Raw genomic sequence first — 18123 nt, 5'->3', positions numbered from 1 at the left:
CTGCACTGAGAGAGAGGGGTTCATACAGACACACTGACTGGACACTCCAGTACATTAACACTGCACTGAGAGAGAGAGGGGTTAATACAGACACACTGACTGGACACTCCAGTACATGAACACTGCACTGAGAGAGAGAGGGGTTCATACAGACACACTGACTGGACACTCCAGTACATGAACACTGCACTGAGAGAGAGAGGGGTTAATACAGACACACTGACTGGACACTCCAGTACATTAACACTGCACTGAGAGAGAGAGGGGTTCATACAGACACACTGACCGGACACTCCAGTACATTAACGCTGCCCTGGGTGAACTGTAGTTTTCCTCTGCTACTCAGAGACTCACTGTATGCTGTCGATCCAAGTGACAAATTCGTAAGCGGAGCTCGTGGGGGCGTGACACTGGACATACGACTCCGGAGCGCAGTCCACAGTGTTGAACACCACCAGGCTGTACTGTGTGCCCCCATACTGCAACCCAGAGAGAGACAGAGGTCAGCGCACAGACACTGAGAGCGAGACAGAGACAGAGACAGAGAGACAGAGAGGCAGAGAGGCAGAGAGGCAGAGAGGCAGAGAGGCAGAGAGGCAGAGACAGAGATCAGCGCACAGACACTGACAGCAAGAGACAGAGATCAGCGCACAGACACTGACAGCAAGAGACAGAGACAGAGACAGAGACAGAGACAGAGACAGAGACAGAGACAGAGACAGAGACAGAGACAGAGACAGAGACAGAGACAGAGACAGAGACAGAGATCAGCGCACAGACACTGACAGCAAGAGACAGAAACAGAGACAGAGACAGAGACAGAGACAGAGATCAGCGCACAGACACTGACAGCAAGAGACAGAGACAGAGACAGAGACAGAGACAGAGACAGAGACAGAGACAGAGACAGAGACAGAGGTCAGTGCACAGACACTGAGAGCAAGAGACAGGGACAGAGAGACAGAGACAGGTCAGTGCACAGACACTGCCAGCTGAGAGCGAGAGAGCGAGACACAGACACAGAGACAGACACAGAGACACAATCAGGACTCACATCGCCTCCGAAGTCGGTTTCTGCTGGGGGGCCGCCATTGAAGTACCTGAGAGACAGAGGGGGGGGGACAGGGTCACACACAGTGCCCACGCTCACTTCGGGAACGAGAGGGCCGGGGCTCGGCCCGGTCCGGTCCCGGGTCCTGCAGCTCCCCGCCAGCCACACCGAGACCCACTTTCACATCCTACAGCACCGCAGGCAGATCGGCGCCCTGGGCTCTGCATGAGGGGCTCACACTGCTGTGCACTGGGAGTCAGACTGCCTGGAAGACCAGGAGTGGATCAGACTGCTGTGCACCGGGATTCAGACAGTTTGTAAAACCAGGAGTGGATCAGACTGCTATGCACCGGGAGTCAGACTGCCTGGAAAACCAAGAGTGGATCAGACTGCTGTGCACCTGGATTCAGACAGTTTGTAAAACCAGGAGTGGATCAGACTGCTGTGCACCGGGAGTCAGACAGTTTGTAAAACCAGGAGTGGATCAGACTGCTGTGCACCGGGATTCAGACAGTTTGTAAAACCAGGAGTGGACCAGACTGCTGTGCACCTGGATTCAGACAGTTTGTAAAACCAGGAGTGGCTCAGACTGCTGTGCACTGGGAGTCAGACTGCCTGGAAAACCAGGAGTGGATCAGACTGCTGTGCACCGGGAGTCAGACAGTTTGTAAAACCAGTAGTGGATCAGACTGCTGTGCACCGGGAGTCAGACAGTTTGTAAAACCAGGAGTGGATCAGAGTGCTGTGCACCTGGATTCAGACAGTTTGTAAAACCAGGAGCAGATCAGACTGCTGTGCACTGAGATTCAGACAGCCTGGAAAACCAGGAGTGGATCAGACTGCTGTGCACTGGTAGTCAGACAGTTTGTAAAACCAGGAGTGGATCAGACTGCTGTGCACCGGGATTCATACAGTTTGTAAAACCAGGAGTGGATCAGACTGCTGTGCACTGGTAGTCAGACAGTTTGTAAAACCAGGAGTGGATCAGACTGCTGTGCACCGGGATTCATACAGTTTGTAAAACCAGGAGTGGATCAGACTGCTGTGCACTGGTAGTCAGACAGTTTGTAAAACCAGGAGTGGATCAGACTGCTGTGCACCGGGATTCATACAGTTTGTAAAACCAGGAGTGGATCAGACTGCTGTGCACCGGGAGTCAGACAGTTTGTAAAACCAGGAGTGGATCAGACTGCTGTGCACCGGGAGTCAGACAGTTTGTAAAACCAGGAATGGATCAGACTGCTGTGCACCAGGAGTCAGACTGCCTTGAAAACCAGGAGTGGCTCAGACTGCTGTGCACTGAGATTCAGACAGTTTGTAAAACCAGGAGTGGATCAGACTGCTGTGCACTGGGATTCAGACAGTTTGTAAAACCAGGAGTGGATCAGACTGCTGTGCACCGGGAGTCAGACAGTTTGTAAAACCAGGAGTGGATCAGACTGCTGTGCACTGGGAGTCAGACTGCCTGAAAAACCAGGAGTGGATCAGACTGCTGTGCACTGGGAGTCAGACAGTTTGTAAAACCAGGAGTGGATCAGACTGCTGTGCACCGGGATTCAGACAGTTTGTAAAACCAGGAGTGGATCAGACTGCTATGCACCGGGAGTCAGACTGCCTGGAAAACCAGGAGTGGATCAGACTGCTGTGCACCGGGATTCAGACAGTTTGTAAAACCAGGAGTGGATCAGACTGCTGTGCACTGGGATTCAGACAGTTTGTAAAACCAGGAGTGGATCAGACTGCTATGCACCGGGAGTCAGACTGCCTGGAAAACCAAGAGTGGATCAGACTGCTGTGCACCTGGATTCAGACAGTTTGTAAAACCAGGAGTGGATCAGACTGCTGTGCACTGGGAGTCAGACTGCCTGGAAAACCAGGAGTGGATCAGACTGCTGTGCACCGGGATTCATACAGTTTGTAAAACCAGGAGTGGATCAGACTGCTGTGCACCGGGATTCAGACAGTTTGTAAAACCAGGAGTGGATCAGACTGCTGTGCACCTGGATTCAGACAGTTTGTAAAACCAGGAGTGGATCAGACTGCTGTGCACTGGGAGTCAGACTGCCTGGAAAACCAGGAGTGGATCAGACTGCTGTGCACCGGGATTCATACAGTTTGTAAAACCAGGAGTGGATCAGACTGCTGTGCACCGGGATTCAGACAGTTTGTAAAACCAGGAGTGGATCAGACTGCTGTGCACCTGGATTCAGACAGTTTGTAAAACCAGGAGTGGATCAGACTGCTGTGCACCGGGATTCAGACAGCCTGGAAAACCAGGAGTGGATCAGACTGCTGTGCACCGGGATTCAGACAGCCTGGAAAACCAGGAGTGGATCAGACTGCTGTGCACCGGGATTCATACAGTTTGTAAAACCAGGAGTGGATCAGACTGCTGTGCACCGGGATTCAGACAGTTTGTAAAACCAGGAGTGGATCAGACTGCTGTGCACCGGGATTCAGACAGTTTGTAAAACCAGGAGTGGATCAGACTGCTGTGCACCGGGATTCAGACAGTTTGTAAAACCAGGAGTGGATCAGACTGCTGTGCACCGGGATTCAGACAGTTTGTAAAACCAGGAGTGGATCAGACTGCTGTGCACCGGGATTCAGACAGTTTGTAAAACCAGGAGTGGATCAGACTGCTGTGCACCGGGATTCAGACAGTTTGTAAAACCAGGAGTGGATCAGACTGCTGTGCACCGGGATTCAGACAGTTTGTAAAACCAGGAGTGGATCAGACTGCTGTGCACTGGGATTCAGACAGCCTGGAAGACCAGGAGTGGATCAGACTGCTGTGGACCTGGAGTCAGACTGCCTGGAAGACCAGGAGTGGCTCAGACTGCTGTGCACTGGGAGTCAGACTGCCTGGAAAACCAGGAGTGGATCAGACTGCTGTGCACTGGGATTCAGACAGCCTGGAAAACCAGGAGTGGATCAGACTGCTGTGCACTGGGAGTCAGACTGCCTGGAAGACCAGGAGTGGATCAGACTGCTGTGGACCTGGAGTCAGACTGCCTGGAAGACCAGGAGTGGATCAGACTGCTGTGCACCTGGATTCAGTTTGTAAAACCAGGAGTGGATCAGACTGCTGTGCACCGGGATTCAGACAGCCTGGAAAACCAGGAGTGGATCAGACTGCTGTGCACCGGGATTCAGACAGCCTGGAAAACCAGGAGTGGATCAGACTGCTGTGCACTGGTAGTCAGACAGTTTGTAAAACCAGGAGTGGATCAGACTGCTGTGCACCGGGATTCATACAGTTTGTAAAACCAGGAGTGGATCAGACTGCTGTGCACTGGTAGTCAGACAGTTTGTAAAACCAGGAGTGGATCAGACTGCTGTGCACCGGGAGTCAGACAGCCTGGAAGACCAGGAGTGGATCAGACTGCTGTGCACTGGGATTCAGACAGTTTGTAAAACCAGGAGTGGATCAGACTGCTGTGCACCGGGATTCAGACAGTTTGTAAAACCAGGAGCAGATCAGACTGCTGTGCACTGGGATTCAGACAGTTTGTAAAACCAGGAGTGGATCAGACTGCTGTGCACCGGGAGTCAGACAGCCTGGAAGACCAGGAGTGGATCAGACTGCTGTGCACTGGGAGTCAGACTCACTCGATGGCCGGCAAGACGTAGTGTTTCCGCAGCGACTCGAAGTACGGCCCCAGATTGGCTGTGCCCTCGATGACAAACACCACGTCGGCGACGGGACTGGCTCCGGGCTGGCTGGGCGGGTCCATGGAGGCCACGCCCATGTCCGGCGGCCGGCGGAGGCCCTGTGCTGCCGCCTGTGCCGAGAGAGACAGGGTGCGGTGAGCTCACAGGCACTGCAACACACCCAGAGGAGCAGACAGAGGCCTCCCCCTCACTATCACACTACAATGAATCCTGCTGTCTAACAACATGTGCCCCTTATATCTACACTTCGAGTGTATCTTAGTGCTCAAACTGAAGTATTTTTAAGCTACAGTTACTGTAGCCCCTATTGTAACAGGACTGTTCTACTGGACTGGGACTGGAGCTCCTATTGTAACACACTGGTCTACTGGACTGGGACTGGAGCTCCTATTGTAACAGACTGTTCTACTGTACTGGGACTGTAGCTCCTATTGTAACAGACTGTCCTACTGTACTGGGACTGGAGCTCCTATTGTAACAGACTGTTCTACTGGACTGGGACTGTAGCTCCTATTGTAACAGACTGTTCTACTGTACTGGGATTGGAGCTCCTATTGCAACAGGACTGTTCCACTGTACTGGGACTGTAGGTCCTATTGTAACAGGACTGTTCCACTGTACTGGGACTGTAGGTCCTATTGTAACAGGACTGTCCTACTGTACTGGGACTGGAGCTCCTATTGTAACAGACTGGTCTACTGCACTGGGACTGTAGCTCCTATTGTAACAGACTGTTCTACTGGACTGGGACTGTAGCTCCTATTGTAACAGACTGTTCTACTGCACTGGGACTGTAGCTCCTATTGTAACAGACTGGTCTACTGCACTGGGACTGTAGCTCCTATTGTAACAGACTGGTCTACTGCACTGGGACTGTAGCTCCTATTGTAACAGACTGTTCTACTGGACTGGGACTGTAGCTCCTATTGTAACAGACTGTGCTACTGCACTGGGACTGTAGCTCCTATTGTAACAGGACTGTTCTACTGTACTGGGACTGTAGCTCCTATTGTAACAGACTGGTCTACTGTACTGGGACTGTAGCCCCTATTGTAACAGACTGTTCTACTGCACTGGGACTGTAGCTCCTATTGTAACAGGACTGGTCTACTGTACTGGGACTGTAGCCCCTATTGTAACAGGACTGTTCTACTGCACTGGGACTATAGCTCCTATTGTAACAGGACTGGTCTACTGCACTGGGACTGTAGCTCCTATTGTAACAGACTGTTCTACTGTACTAGGACTGGAGCTCCTATTGTAACAGGACTGTTCTACTGTACTGGGACTGGAGCTTTTATTGCAACAGGACTGTTCTACTGTACTGGGACTGTAGCTCCTACTGTAACAGACTGTTCTACTGCACTGGGACTGTAGCTCCTATTGTAGAAGACTGTTCTACTGGACTGGGACTGTAGACCCAACTATAACTAGACTAACGTACTTTACTTTCACTACGGCTCCATTAAGTTAAACGGGTACTGTAAAGGACACGATAAAATAAAACCAAGAGCTTAAAAATAGCTACACCTACCTTTTCGTAGGCACCGGTCAACTGTGGAAAAACACCGATTCGTATTTTTTAAATTAATAAAACAGTGTTCCGTTTTCCAGACGCGTTGTGGTTAGTCGCTTATTAAAGTAATATTATTAATTTTAATCTTCTAGACGACTTGTTGTTTTCCCTTGTTTATCGGCCGGAAACACAAACTCCGATTGTGAGCTGCGCGATCGCCATCAACACATCGAGTCTGCTTCCGGTGTTTTTCCCAGGGCTCTACTGTCGAGCGCAGATAGATCGATCACACTTCCGGCGTTTGCTGTTCGTGACGGTAGAGTACGTCACTCTGCAATAGTGAGAGATATAAATAAGAGGTCTTCAAGTAGTTAAGTGTTAAGGACTGTTATAGTTCTGGTTCTTCGAAAAACTCAATAGTTTAGACAGTCATAGAGTTAGTTATTTGCTTTTGCGTATGTCTTTTTCATGAATGCCAGAGGTACTCAAAATGTTGTTAAAAGAAAAACGTTTCTTTTTGTTTTGTAAAAAACTGTGTGCTGAGTTTTATTTTTTACAGGAAACGCATGCATGTTGAAAATAAAGTTTATAAATAATTGAGAAATATTAAAGCAAGGAAAATATGATACGTGTAAAATATACAATCTGATCACATAATTACTTAATTACCTCTGGTAGTTAAATGCTTTTTTTCTGCTGCGTTTTTTTTCTCTTGTACATGACTCTGATCCTCTTGTTGTATTTGTATTTGTAAATTCTATATGTTTAATAAAAATTTTAAAAAAAGAGGTCTTCAAATCGGACTTTGGATCACCCTGTTCTCCAGTGACATAAAAGGTTTTTGAAAGGATAGAAACACTTGGAAGATAAAACCTATTAAACACTTAATTTGTTCAGTCGGGATTCTGGTCCCTACGTCCAGAAATGAAACATTAAAAAAAAAACGAATTCCTTCTTCGGGGATACTCTCATATATTCATGTGTACTCTTGCGCCTTCCGCAGTATCAGAAACGAATCACCAATGTCACCCATATTCCGTGTTATCCAATATCGGCAACGACTCAACAGACTGTAGATTTCGTTATATGTACATATAGATGATATAATTCGTAGTCTGTGTTCATATAATGCCAGTGGGAGTGATAATATTTCACTGGGATTCATTTCTGGGAGTCTGTTCAGGGCCAGCTTTACCTCCAAAACCCGCCTTTGGTAACATAGAGTTTTGGTTTTAACACGTCTGCAGTCCGCTTCGTGCTAGAAACTACACTTCCCACAATCCCCGTGAACCGTAGCTCAGAAGCCCTCCTCCGAGCGGGTACTTACCCCGACGATGCCCGCAAGGGTAACATGTTGCAGCTACCTCTCGGGAATACCCTAGAGTCTTTGACGATGCAACTCTTCAAAAAGTGCAAATTCGTCTGGACGACCCCTGACAAATACTGCCTCACAAACGGAGTTAAAGAAATAACTTTTTTTAACCTCTCTATATACAAAGTTGTTCTGGATAGACTTGCAAAACTTCTCCGTTTACACATTTCAAAGTGAACGTAAGATTTAAGGAGTCTGTTATAATGTAATACTTTGCGAGACGTGAAAGGAAAAAAAAACATGTATCTGGAGTCGATCTGTTAGTAATAACGTTCTCAAAACGATCTAATGGTTCGCCCTTCTTTGATTCTCACGAGGTGGAGATGTAATATCGCGTATACACCATTAAAAACTTTGAAAAATAATACGCAAAGAAATGATGACGATTTATTAAACAATTTAACTTTTTTGCATCCAGGTTGTTGTAATTAGCTCTGGAGAGGGTCGTTCTAAGTTTTTCTGTTACTTGTCTTTTTTGGATAGCCTTTCTCCTTTGTTTGTATGATCCGTGTTGACATATGGCAATAAACTACTCAACTACTACTACTACTACTACTACTACAATTATCATCTTTTTTGAAGCAGACACTACAGGATGTGCAAACTGAATAAGGGGACAGTTCAAATATATTTGGATTTTGGCCTTTTCTGTGTTTTTATTGAGGTAATCTTGCTTGTTGTGGGATACTGGGGCATCTTTGAAGAGTCACTCCACTCCATCTCTCAGGAAAGACCAAACCTCTTCCCACAATGTACACAGCAGTACTGTGCAATTAGATGGTTAATATTTACTGTAACAATTAGAAACTGGAAATGTTCTTGACAACCAGTAAGAACCAAAGAATCATAATTTACATTCTGACACATGGGGCCAAAACATACAAAATACAATTTATTTCTATGGTACCAAAGCATGCATAAGAAACCAAAGAGTGATAGTAATAGAATACATTAGAGAATCCAGCTGCTGTAATACGAAAGGTTAATCGTTCTTTTCGAAATTAGAAGGAAAAGAGGTAAAATCAGAGTTAAAATGTCTTCACTGTAACGTGTTCTTCTCCAGCTCAGAGGTTCTATAAGTCTCATGGAATTAAATCACATTATTATACTTAGATACAAGTACAAATGCAATTACGTCTGTGAACTATTCAACTTGTGTTTGGAATAATAGTTCAAGTCTCTAAATTTATACTGTGAATAACGAAGTTTTATACTCAAAGATCTGCTGGCCAATGTTCGTAGCAAGTTCCAACATCCTGCTGAGAAGACGAAGTCGGCCTGGTCTGTGGTCCCATTTGGCAGCTACTGGCTCTGAGCAGCTTTAGATAAACAACACAAAATAAAGCAACACAAAATAAATCAACAAAAAATCTTTAATAGCACTTAACTATAAATGAGACAATGTACTTTTCCACACCAATGGTTTCTATCTCGTATGAATGCATGCATGGCGCTTGAGAGTTCCTGCCTGGTTAAAACTCCTGCCACAGTGCTCACAGCAGTACGGTCTCTCTCCTGTGTGAATCCGTTCATGAGTTTTAAGGTGTGCTGTAGAATTGCAAGTCTTCCCACAGTGCTTACAGCAATAAGGCCTCTCTCCAGTGTGAATCCGCTCATGATACTGGAGGGCTCCTGCCTGCTTGAAACTCTTCCCACACTCTTTGCAGCAGAATGGCCTCTCTCCTGTGTGGATCCGTTCATGGCTCTTGAGGGCTCCTGTCTGGCTGAAACTCTTCCCACAGTGTTTACAGCAGTAAGGTCTCTCTCCAGTGTGAATCCGTTCATGAATTTTACGGTGTGCTGCAGAATTGCAACTCCTCCCACAGTGTTTGCAGCAGAAGGGTCTCTTTCCTGTGTGAATCCATGTGTGCTTCTTGAGATTGGCTAGCTGGGTGAAGCTCTTCCCACACTGTTCACAGGAGAACGGTCTCTCTCCTGAGTGAATCAGCTCATGACTCTTGAGGGCTCCTGCCTGGTTGAAACTCTTCCCACACTGCTCACAGCAGTATGGTTTCTCTCCTGTGTGAATCCGTTCATGATTCTTGAGGGCTCCTGCCTGGTTGAAGCTCTTCCCACAGTGTTCACAGCAGAATGGCCTCTCTCCTGTGTGAATCCGTTCATGAATTCTAAGGTGTGCTGCAGAATTGCAATTTCTCCCACAGTGCTTGCAGCAGTATGGTGTCTCTCCTATGTGAATCTGCTCATGATGTTTGAGGGCTGCTGGATATTTGAAACTCTTCCCACACTGCTCACAGCAGTACGGCCTCTCTCCTGTGTGAATCTGTTTATGAATCCTGAGAGCTCCTGACTGCTTGAAACTCTTCCCACACTGCTCACAGCAGTATGGTCTCTCCCCTGTGTGAATCCGTTCGTGACTCTTGAGGGCTCCTACCTGGTTGAAGCTCTTCCCACACTGTTCACAGCAGTATGGTTTCTCCCCTGTGTGAATCCGTTCATGACACCTTAGGGCTGCTGCCAAATGGAAACTCTTCCCACAGTGTTTACAGCAGTATGATCGCTCTTCTTTGTGAATCTGTTCATGAACCTTGAGATTTGCTACATAGTTGAAACTCTTCCCACACTGTTGGCAGAAGTACGGTCTTTCTTTTCTGTGAATCCATTCATGATTCTTGAGAGTTGATGCTCGACTAAAACTCTTCCCACACTGTTCACAGCAGTATGGTCTCTCTCCTGTGTGAATCCATTCATGATTCTTGAGAGTTGTTGCCAGACTGAAACTCTTCCCACAGTGCTCACAGCAGTAAGGTCTCTCTCCTGTGTGAATCCGGTCATGATTCTTGAGAGCTGCTGCCCGACTGAAACTCTTCCCACACTGTTCACAGCAGTATCGTTTCTCTCCTGTGTGATTCTGTTCCTGATTCTCGACAGTTCCTGCAAAGATGCTCAGTGGTTCCTCAGTCTGTGTTTTAATCTGGTCAGACTCCTGATGGGACTCCAGTGCTGCAGTGCTGAGGGACTGAATCCTGGACAGATCTGCAGTGTAGCTGGAGTCCAGATCACTTTCATTCTTCACACTGGGAGACACAATATCTGAACAGGATTCATGAGATTCTTGAAGATCAAATCCTTGTGTATCACACTGAGGTTCTGTTTTAAAACTCTTAGATTCCAGTATCTGGAGTTTGTGATCAACACAACCACATCCTACTGCATCCTGAGTTCCCAGCTCACCCTTCACACACAGAGCACACCCTGACGCACTGAGTCCTTGTGTAACACAGCCTGTCTCTGGCTCTGCCATGTGGACAGACTCTGGTCCTCTGAGCTCCTCCTCACTCTGTCTGGTCCTGTGCTGCTCAGGGAGCCCCTGTCTGTCTTCAGGAGCTGTGGGCTCTGTGTCCTGCCTCAGACTGGAGCCCCACTCCTGCTCACAGTGCTGCAGCTCAGTGGAGCCCTGTCCCCAGTGTCAGGGAGAGCGCTGGTCTCTACAGCTCCTGGGGAAGAGACAGACAGGAGAAGAGACTTTAATAACAGCTCTGATCAGACTGGAGCCCTGTCCCCAGTGTCAGGGAGAGCGCTGGTCTCTACAGCTCCTGGGGGAGAGACACACAAGAGAAGGAGACATTATCCACCTGCTCTGAGAATGACATGTCCACACAGTGTATATCAGGACAACACAGTAACATTTTTATCTGTAAAACATTCCTTCCTTCCTCTATAGCTTTCTTAACCATATTTCCTTTATTATGAATAGCTATGTATATAATTTATGTTAAATTAATTAATATAATGCCCTGTTAGTCTCAGGACATATTCAATATACAAATCAGTGTGTGGTAGAATTTCCCTTTCAGAAAGCAACTGTATGAGATATACACCCAATTGAGCTGAGCACTCATTAAATAATAATTCGAGAAGTTTTGTAGCAACTTCTCTGTTCTTGCCTGGTCTTGGGATGCACACACTTCAGTTCAAGTAAGACAGTAAGATGCTGCACAACTGTATTTTCCTCCAGTTTCTCCTGATGAACTGCTGGGCTGGACTGTTAAAGGCAGCTTTACTAGACTCTAATTCATTATAAAATACCTAATAAATTACAGGTTTAACACGTTTAATTATAACTATCAAGCACTCTTCATTATAACTACATTAAAAACACAAAAAGAAAATGAGAACATAACTTAGTTCAGTATCAAATAGAAAAAAATGTAAAAAACTACACTACTGCAGGACTTAGTATTTAGTATAAAGTTTTGTTTTATCATTTTGACAATAACAATATCTGATAATAGTTTAATTCTGTCACGATTCACTCACACAGACCCGGCGATCTCGCAGTTAAATCTGGATCTGATCTCTTCCAGCGGACCTGTCCCGACCGCAGGAGCAGGCTGACAGTCCAGGGGACGAGACAGAAACAACAGGACACTGTTCTCTCTTCACTCCCACTGCAGGGGGCTCAATATAAACAGCTCTGAAGCATGAAGACACTAATAACACCTCTCTGTGCTCGTCACTGGACTCGCTGGGACTCCACAGGACTCGGGTCCGCTGGAAGACGAGCCGGACTCCACTCCGCTCCTCTCACTGAGGGAAACGGACCCGAGACCTCAGAAACACGGACCTGGTCCGGCTCGAAATGTTCTGTATTTTTGTGAAACCGGACCCGACCAGCGGTGATTAGATTGTGGGCTCGCACCGTGTCAGAGTAAATAGCTACACAAGAAATTATTAAACGTCTTATAATGTTAAATGTTGATTTTTACCTTGTTCTTTTATCTTTAAAAAATTATATGCGAAATGGTTCTTGTACAAACCTCTACCACCATAATCATCTCCAGCGCACTTCCGGCTTCCGGTGAGCGCTTTATGGTAACCATAGTAACGGGCGCTGAGCGGGTCCGGGTCCGGGTGGGCACTGTGCGCCCAGCGGAACCACAGTCCCAGCAGGATCAACACCTGCACCCTGTGCTCAGGGCGAGAGGACACAGCGCAGACAGCGGGCTCATCAAGTCCCACATCTGGGGAGCAGCCCGCAGGCTGCGGTCAGAAATGAGCTCCGATGTCAACAGACGGACTCAGACTCAGTGTGACTCACCGGCCCAGCAGGGACCCGCTCAGGGCGGCTCAGGGAGTCCGGTTCTCCTGATGGAGGGACACTTGTTCTTCCAGCGGGACGGACCTGCAGGCGAGACCCTGCACAGCGCAGACACGCGCAGCCCCACTGGCGCGAGACAGGAAGTCCCTCCCTGAGAGGAGAGAAGACCACGCCCCCTTCCCTCCAGCGCTCCGCACTGACGCGGAAAATACAAGTTCTTTACTTATAATAGTAAATGTAAAAGTAATATTAATTTAGTATAAGAAAAAGGGAACGACACTGCTTTATACATGTAAAAATGTGATTTGTTTTCGCTTATACTTGTATTATATTGATTTTTCCCGGATATTTAGTGTAAGGATTTTGTATTTGTCCCTAGAAATTCTGTAGAGTTAAAGAGGAGAGAGAGCTTTTTATTGTGCTTCTCTGTGTTTTTATTGAGGTAATCTTGCTTGTTGTGGGATACTGGGGCATCTTTGAAGAGTCACTCCACTCCATCTCTCAGGAAAGACCAAACCTCTACCCACAACGTACACAGCAGTACTGTGCGATTAGATGGTTTTTATTTACTGTAACAATTAGAAACTGGAAATGTTCTTGACAACCAATAAGAACCAAAGAATCAGAATTTACACTCTAACACATGGGGAAAAAAAGATACACAATACAATTTATTTCTATGGTACCAAAACATGCATAGGAAACCAAAGAGTGATAGTAATAGAATACATCTGAGAATCGATCTGCTGTAATACGAAAGGTTAATCTTTCTTTCAGGAATTAAAAGGAAAATAGGTCAAGTCACAGTTAAAGTGTCTTGATTGGAACGTGTTCTTCTCCAGCTCAGAGGTTTCATCAGTAATTAAGAGGTTTTATCACGTAAACAACATTCATATTCTCACATACAAGTAAAAATGTAATTACTAGCACGAACTATTGAACTTATTTGGAATAATAGTTCAAGTCTTCGTACTCTAACGTGAATAAAGACATTTTATGCTGAAAGATCTACTGCCCAACCTTCTGGGCGAGATTAAATTTCCCAGCGAGAAGACAAGGATGGGCTGGTCTGGGGTCCCATTTGGCAGCTACTGGCTCTGACCAGCTTTAGATAGTACTGTTGAGGACAGCTCTGCAAGAAAGGACGATCACAAAGACTTCTGGAGGAGACATGAGGAGCTTGTGAGCTCTCCCATGAAAATGAGCTGTATGGTAGAGTTTAAAGTAAGATATCTAGCGATTGATCAGGATAATATCAGGGACAGTCCTGGTATCCTCTGTGCGTATTGCTCATTATTGAATGTACTGTACCTTTATGTGATGACCAGTGATCTTGTACTAATAGTCTCTTTCTGCTATACAGTAACTAGCAAGACAAAATGGAGTCAACCCGTGCTTTAAATAATTAGATGGATCAAAAGTCAGAGAATTACATGGCAGCCTGGTCTGTGGTCCAGACCTGGAAGATCATGATCAAAAGGAGCGTCTTTCTTCCACTGTTCTCCTTGGACATAAAGCTTCGGTCAAAAAGTCCAAGCTGCTTTGAGAAAGCGACAAAAAAAAAATTAAATCATCTTTCACAGCACTTAACTCCAAACGAGACAATGTACTTTTCCACACCAATGGTTTCTATCTCGTATGAATGCACAGATGGCGCTTGAGAGTTCCTGTCTGGTTGAAACTCTTCCCACACTGCTCACAGCTGTACGGTCTCTCTCCTGTGTGGATCCGCTCATGAGTTTTAAGGTGTGCTGCAGAACTGCAAGTCTTCCCACAGTGCTTGCAGCAATAAGGCCTCTCTCCAGTGTGAATCCGCTCATGATACTGGAGGGCTCCTGCCCGTGTGAAACTCTTCCCACAGTGATTGCAACAGTACGGTTTCTCTCCTGTGTGGATCCGTTCGTGACGCTTGAGACCTCCTGTATGGCTAAAACTCTTCCCACAGTGTTTACAGCAGTACGGTCTCTCTCCAGTGTGAATCCGCTCATGATACTGGAGGGCTCCTGCCTGTGTGAAACTCTTCCCACAGTGATTGCAACAGTACGGTTTCTCTCCTGTGTGGATCCGTTCGTGACGCTTGAGGTCTCCTGTATGGCTAAAACTCTTCCCACAGTGCTCACAGCAGTACGGTCTCTCACCTGTGTGAATCCGCTCGTGATTTTTAAGGTGTGCTGTAGAACCACAACTCTTCCCACAGTGTTTGCAGCAATAAAGCCTCTCTCCTGTGTGAATCCACTCATGATACTGGAGGGCTCCTGCCTGTGTGAAACTCTTCCCACAGTGTTTGCAGCAGTACGGCCTCTCTCCTGTGTGGATCCGTTCGTGACGCTTGAGGTCTCCTGTCTGGATAAAACTCTTCCCACAGTGTTTACAGCAGTACGGTCTCTCACCTGTGTGAAACCGCTCATGATACTGGAGGGCTCCTGCCTGTGTGAAACTCTTCCCACACTGTTCACAGCAGTACGGCCTCTCTCCTGTGTGATTCTGTTCATGATCCTTGACAGTTCCTGCACAGATGCTCAATTCCTTGCCCTGAGATTTTATCTGGTCAGATTCCTGACGAGACTCAGTATCCAGTGCTGCAGTGCTGAGGGACTGAATCCTGGACAGATCTGCAGTGTAGCTGGAGTCCAGATCACTTTCACTCTTCACACTGGAAGACACAATATCTGAACAGCATTCATGATATTCTTGAGCATCAAATCCTCGTGTATCACACTGAGGTTCTGTTTTAAAACTCTCAGATTCCAGTATCTGGAGTTTGTGTTCAACACAACCACATCCTACTGCATCCTGAGTTCCCAGCTCACCCTTCACACACAGAGCACACCCTGACGCACTGAGTCCTTGTGTAACACAGCCTGTCTCTGGCTCTGCCATGTGGACAGACTCTGGTCCTCTGAGCTCCTCCTCACTCTGTCTGGTCCTGTGCTGCTCAGGGAGCCCCTGTCTGTCTTCAGGAGCTGTGGGCTCTGTGTCCTGCCTCAGACTGGAGCCCCACTCCTGCTCACAGTGCTGCAGCTCAGTGGAGCCCTGTCCCCAGTGTCAGGGAGAGCGCTGGTCTCTACAGCTCCTGGGGGAGAGACACACAGGAGAAGAGACTTTAATAACAGCTCTGATCAGACTGGAGCCCTGTCCCCAGTGTCAGGGAGAGCGCTGGTCTCTACAGCTCCTGGGGGAGAGACAGACAGGAGAAGGAGACATTATCCACTTGCTCTGAGAATGACATGTCCACACAGTGTATATCAGGACAACTATGCAACATGTTATCTGTGAAACATTCCTTCCTTTCTCTATAGTTTTCCTAACCATATTTACTTAATTATTAATTGCTGTATTATTTATGTTAAATTAATATAATGTCCTGTTAGTCTCCTTCAGTTCAAGTAAGACAGTAAGATGCTGCACAACTGTATTTTCCTCCAGTCTCTCCTGCTGAACTCCTGGGCTGGACTGGCCTCATGTTCTGTGTCGCTGTCATGCTGAACGGTGAAACTCTTTGTGAAACAGGACCCGAACAGCGGAGATGAGACTGTGCGCTCGCACCACGTCACAGTAGAGCTACACATTATTAAACGTCTCATAATGTTAAATGTAATTTTTCCCTTATTCTTTTATCTTTAAAAAATTCAAGGTGAAATGATACATATCACACCTCTCCATAAGAGATTCATTAAGTTTTCTACCATATTCATCTCAACTTGCAGTTTGCAGACATATTTGTGCTTTTTTGTATGTTTCACAGATGTATACAGTGCCCTCAAAATGCATAAGGGAAACTGTCAGAAATTAAAACCTGGGCCTCATGTTCTGTGTTGCTGTGATGCTGAACAGTGAAACTCTGCCCACTAAGGAAGGAAGCACTTTCTTCTGCATAAGCAGACGGCCTGTCTCTGTGGAGATCACAGCTCACTTTGCTGCTCCTTCATCAGGGACTCATCAGTCCAGACGAGTGGGCCGGTCCCAGAGGAGGGGGTTCATGTCCAGGCCATGACACTCCTCCACCAGGCCTCACCCACGAGCTGCTGTTTCTGGGGTCACTGCAGGTCCTTCCTCCCTCCACACCCTGACCTCTCCTTCACTCTGCTGCAGGCTTGTCCTGCTCTCATCTGTCAATAGATCTGGGCTCCCAGACTCTCCTGGCTCGTCTTGTGCTTCTGAGAAAACTCTGAAGCATGGGGGAGGTGATGTTAAAGGCAGCTTTACTAGACTCTAATTATAAAATACCTAATAAATTACAGGTGTAACACGTTTAACTATAACTATCAAGCACTGTTCATTATAATTACATTAAAACACAAAAAGCAAATGAGAATAGATCTTAGTTCAGTATCAAATAGAAAAAAAATGTAAAAAACTACACTACTGCAGGACTTAGTATTTAGTATAAACAGTTTGGTTTTGATCATTATCACAATAACAATATCTAATAACATTCATTCCGTCACGATTCACTCACACAGACCCGGCGATCTCGCAGTTAGATCTGGATCTGATCTCTTCCAGCGGACCTGTCCCGACCGCAGGAGCAGGCTGACAGTCCAGGGGACGAGACAGAAACAACAGGACACTGTTCTCTCTTCACTCCCACTGCAGGGGGCTCAATATAAACAGCTCTGAAGCAGGAAGACACTAATAACACCTCTCTGTGCTCGTCACTGGACTCGCTGGGACTCCACAGGACTCGGGTCCGCTGGAAGACGAGCCGGACTCCACTCCGCTCCTCTCACTGAGGGAAACGGACCCGAGACCTCAGAAACACGGACCGGGTCCGGCTCGAAATGTTCTGTTATTCTGGGGACACCGGACCCGAACAGCCCGGATTAGACTGTGCGCTCGCACCGCGTCACAGTAAACAGAAACACGAGAAATTATTAAACGTCTTTTAATGTTAAATGATAATTTTCCCTTATTCTTTTATCTTTAAAAAATGTCAATGCGAAATGGTTCTTGTACAAACCTCTACAGCTATAAACGTCACCAGCACACTTCCGGCTTCCGGTGAGCTCTTTATGGTAACCATAGTAACGCGCGCTGAGCGGGTTCGGGTCCGGGTCCGGGTGGGCACTGTGCGCCCAGCGGAACCACAGTCCCAGCAGGATCAACACCTGCACCCTGTGCTCAGGGCGAGAGGACACAGCGCAGACAGCGGGCTCATCAAGTCCCACATCTGGGGAGCAGCCCGCAGGCTGCGGTCAGAAATGAGCTCCGATGTCAACAGACGGACTCAGACTCAGTGTGACTCACCGGCCCAGCAGGGACCCGCTCAGGGCGGCTCAGGGAGTCCGGTTCTCCTGATGGAGGGACACTTGTTCTTCCAGCGGGACGGACCTGCAGGCGAGACCCTGCACAGCGCAGACACGCGCAGCCCCACTGGCGCGAGACAGGAAGTCCCTCCCTGAGAGGAGAGAAGACCACGCCCCCTTCCCTCCAGCGCTCCGCACTGACGC

The 18123-nt window shown here is 47.2% G+C and overlaps 3 protein-coding genes across 13 annotated transcripts in view; all 3 read right to left on the bottom strand.

The window, feature by feature from the left end:
* Nucleotides 1-6503, bottom strand: part of med25 (mediator complex subunit 25) — a 26278-nt gene extending 19775 nt beyond the window's left edge. For 5 of the 6 annotated variants that reach the window (XM_088646258.1, XM_088646260.1, XM_088646264.1 and 2 more), the window contains exons 1-4: nucleotides 6261-6503; nucleotides 4664-4836; nucleotides 1055-1100; nucleotides 355-479 (exon numbers count right to left, since the gene is read on the bottom strand). In XM_088646258.1, coding sequence (XP_088502384.1) covers nucleotides 355-479; nucleotides 1055-1100; nucleotides 4664-4803 — 311 coding nt within the window. In that variant the 5' untranslated portion in view covers nucleotides 4804-4836; nucleotides 6261-6503. The remainder of the gene's footprint in view (nucleotides 1-354; nucleotides 480-1054; nucleotides 1101-4663; nucleotides 4837-6260) is intronic. The other variant, XM_088646262.1, reaches the window with a different exon arrangement.
* Nucleotides 6504-8969: 2466 nt separating this feature from the next.
* On the bottom strand, nucleotides 8970-12848 carry LOC148654334 (uncharacterized). Of its 6 annotated transcripts, XM_088646316.1 has the most exons (3): nucleotides 12674-12846; nucleotides 11893-12162; nucleotides 8970-11069 (listed from the first exon to the last, which is right to left on the bottom strand). In XM_088646316.1, exon 3 carries the CDS (start codon nucleotides 10874-10876, stop codon nucleotides 9041-9043), a length of 1836 nt encoding a protein of 611 aa, XP_088502442.1. In that variant the 5' UTR covers nucleotides 10877-11069; nucleotides 11893-12162; nucleotides 12674-12846; the 3' UTR covers nucleotides 8970-9040. The 6 variants fall into 6 exon arrangements, 4 of the variants coding, with proteins under 4 accessions (XP_088502442.1, XP_088502439.1, XP_088502441.1 ...); XM_088646313.1 differs by lacking the exon at nucleotides 11893-12162 and having other exon boundaries at nucleotides 12342-12846; XM_088646315.1 differs by lacking the exon at nucleotides 11893-12162 and having other exon boundaries at nucleotides 12393-12846.
* Nucleotides 12849-13214: 366 nt separating this feature from the next.
* On the bottom strand, nucleotides 13215-18088 carry LOC148654333 (uncharacterized). Its single transcript, XM_088646362.1, has 2 exons — nucleotides 17921-18088; nucleotides 13215-15746 (listed from the first exon to the last, which is right to left on the bottom strand). The coding sequence occupies exon 2, from the start codon at nucleotides 15551-15553 to the stop codon at nucleotides 14303-14305; it is 1251 nt and encodes a 416-aa protein (XP_088502488.1). The 5' UTR covers nucleotides 15554-15746; nucleotides 17921-18088; the 3' UTR covers nucleotides 13215-14302.
* Between the last annotated feature and the right edge of the window lie 35 nt (nucleotides 18089-18123).

Source organism: Lepisosteus platostomus, chromosome 9 (assembly GCF_059453375.1).
Source record: "Lepisosteus platostomus isolate fLepPlt1 chromosome 9, fLepPlt1.hap1, whole genome shotgun sequence".
Lineage (NCBI taxonomy): Eukaryota > Metazoa > Chordata > Actinopteri > Semionotiformes > Lepisosteidae > Lepisosteus > Lepisosteus platostomus.
The sequence above is the reverse complement of the archived record's forward strand: the minus strand, read 5'-3'. Positions and strand labels throughout refer to the sequence as shown.